The 3,004-nt window shown below is 52.4% G+C and overlaps 1 protein-coding gene across 1 annotated transcript in view; it reads right to left on the bottom strand.

Annotated features, from left to right (window-relative positions):
• Positions 1-844: 844 nt before the first annotated feature.
• Positions 845-3,004, bottom strand: part of SGF29 (SAGA complex associated factor 29) — a 6,167-nt gene continuing 4,007 nt past the window's right edge. The window contains exons 8-9 of the mRNA XM_018559144.1: positions 1,839-2,001; positions 845-1,031 (exon numbers count right to left, since the gene is read on the bottom strand). Of these exons, the coding sequence (XP_018414646.1) occupies positions 915-1,031; positions 1,839-2,001 (280 nt within the window). The 3' untranslated portion in view covers positions 845-914. The remainder of the gene's footprint in view (positions 1,032-1,838; positions 2,002-3,004) is intronic.

Genomic DNA, 3,004 nt, shown 5'->3' with positions numbered 1-3,004 from the left:
AGTGTATCTCTCCCGGCCGGCCGGGAGCCCTGATCTAATAATGGGAGACTCCCGGACGACCCCTGGCAAATCGTCATTCAACCCCCGACGGGGTCGCGACCCACAGGTTGAGAACCGCTGCCCTAAAACAAGCACTTAACCCTTACAGGGCTGGGGTAGCCCCACTGCAAGGGAAAGTTTTTTTATGATGCCCGGCGTTCTTTAACAACTCTGACTACTTTACACCTTCGGCCTGCATGTGCTCTCTGTGTTATAGCTGACAAAGTAATCACGTGATTAGAAACCGCAGTGCGTGGGGACCGGAGCCGTTAGCGACGGCCGGGATTGAGAGCTGACAGCCATCCCAAGTGTTGGCTCATCACTCTGACAGGTGGGACATTTATTACCATACCCCCAGCAGGATGCCCCAAAAAGGAATATATACATTGCAGGTGGGGAGGGGTAAAGCACGCGGATATGGTGAAGATTTAGAGCCATCGGTCACATAGTCCAGATTTCGGTGACTGTTGATAAAATAAAGCTGCCGAAACAAGGGCCCCCTGCAAATAAGATCGTACATACCTCTCTGGCTGCCTGCCCACTGAACACCGCTGTAACCAACAGATGCTGTTGCCTCAAGACTTCAGAAATGGACTCTTCCAGGAGTGTCAGATTCCAGCTACCCCGTTGTGCTCTATGGTTCCTCCCACTGACAGCTACATCATTACAGAACACAGAAGTGACATAAGGACCAGCGGATCAAACCAATGAGCACAGCAGGGGAGTATCAGTTTCTACTCATTACATCGGGGTCCGGAGGTTGGTATTTATTTACAATCTTCTTTCCAGGGGACCCTTCTTCTGTCATCAGGAGTCACTTTAAGTAATATCCAAATAGAAAGTGGAGTCACGTACTGCACACCGAGCAACAAACTTCACTTCTTCTTTGGTTCTTTACAGGCGACCACATATCTCTGAGCCACGTTCAGGGGGGGAGAGTATCCGTCAGCATACGACGTGTCTTCAAACAGTACAGAGTAATCATCCTGAGGCTGAGAGATGAAACACAGGAGGATCAGCAAACCCAGGAAATAAAAGGGATCAGTAATCTATTTCTTCAATTCAGCAACAAGTACAGTTCCTCCCCCACCCCCAAATAATAGGAGTTTTGTGCTCATTGTAAAATCTTTTTTTTGGAGTCCACTGAGGGACACAGGAAGACGTTAACTGTTGGGTTATACTGCCACCAACAGAGGGTCTGGATACTGGCAATGGCCAGCCCAGGATAACCCGTCCAACTACCAGCGTGCCTCAGTTTGGGAGCAAACTAGTACCTAAGGATATGACCATAAACACAGAGAGGAAGGACCTGTGTACCTTAGTAGAGTCGGAGCAGATCAGAGATCTATGAGTGAATGTTCAGTGCTTTTCCCCATAGTTCTCCTAAGGCTCACGGGAGGACATATACTAGCGTTCTCCCGTGACCAAAAGCTCAGTATACCGCGAGTTACAGCTCGCTGTATACTGAGGCCGCCGCAGCTCATATAGGCGATCGGCGGGCTATGGACCCGCTGATCGCCTATATGTGAAACACCCGGTACCGGGTGTTCGCATTGGACGGGTCTTTTCTGCCCGTGCGTGCCCGCTAGGGGGCGCGCGCGAGCAGAAAAAAATTGCCGTCTGGAGACGGCAACCCGCAGATGCTGCAGTGCCGTCCGTCCGTTTTTTTACTACGGGCGGACGGCAAGAGGTTAAAGAGGACCTGGAAAATCTAGTAGGAGGAGTATGAAGGCCTTTGTGTGGCCCCTGTAGCTACATGAGAACATCTTCCCTAAAACACCAATAGGCCGTGTCCTCACCCGCTGCGGAGGAGCGTGTATCAGGGCCCGATAGAAACATGTTGTCTGGGGGTACAGCGCTAGTACCAGCTGATCCTTCTGGAACAAAGCCTCCGGGTCCGTCTCTGGGTTGGCTTTCCACTGCGGCAGAGGGATGATTCTCCGACGACTGAGTGTGTGACGCCTGCAGGACAGAGAATGAGACGACATTTAGTATAAAGTGTGTTCACTATGAGAGGTCTTCGATTCCAGAATCAGGCCGACGTCACCACATACAAGCTGCACCAAAACTCATGGCTGGCCACATATAAGAGCGCTGTAAGCTCATTCAGTGCAAAACCCAGAAGTGACGCTTCCCAACCTGGAAGGGATGCACTCCATCCTCCAGGGAGGCTGTGGACAGCACCACTTCCATTGAGCTTGATAAAGAGGTTGTATCCTCGAAACGCGTTGCTCCCGAACCTCCACCCACGACCATACTGAACTGACGACCTTCACCCCGGCCGTCCTTTCATCCAACATCGCCATCACGGCCCGGGCACTGGCCAAGTCTCGGTCCACACATAGATCGAGCCTTTTCCACCTGCAGCTGCAGCCACAGCAGCCCAGCCAGACGTCACCCCGCACATCGCCTGCACTCCCCATCACAGCAGCGGTGACACGGACTAAGTTTGTGTGCCACTACCCGCCCCCCTGTCCATCCCTCTTCTCTCGTCTCACCATCGCTTCCCTCCTCAAGATGAACAGCCTCAGGCAGCACACCAGTCCTCATTGAATACACACCTCGGTTCTCACGATCCTCCCCACAGACCGGCCCCCATCTGGTGATGAGATCCACTCAAAGTAAGTGCCACATTTCCTTCTGTTTTATCTTTCATTATGTCTCACTTAGTCATATAGCCCCTTCAGCTTTGCGCCCACACGTTTGTTCTTTTTGTGGACAGCATCCCGAGGGTCCCAGAGCAATACAAGCCCGCTGACCTCGCAGGCAATGCGTGCAGGAGCCGAGCCAAGGGGGAAATGTACACGCCTAGTCAAGGCTCTCCCCAGGCACGAAAGAGGAGAGGGGAACCAGGATGCCTCTTGCCAGCGCCACGGAGGATTAACTGGTGGCCAAAAAGTGAGAGAGGGGAATTCATTAAAGGGTAGAAGGGACTCAGCACAGCCTGTGATAGTAAGGTCCCCGC

The sequence above is a fragment of the Nanorana parkeri genome, unplaced genomic scaffold (assembly GCF_000935625.1).
Source record: "Nanorana parkeri isolate BGI_ZX_2015 unplaced genomic scaffold, ASM93562v1 scaffold379, whole genome shotgun sequence".
Taxonomy (NCBI): Eukaryota; Metazoa; Chordata; class Amphibia; order Anura; family Dicroglossidae; genus Nanorana; species Nanorana parkeri.
Note: the sequence above shows the minus strand (reverse complement) of the source record. Positions and strands in the feature narration are given on the sequence as shown.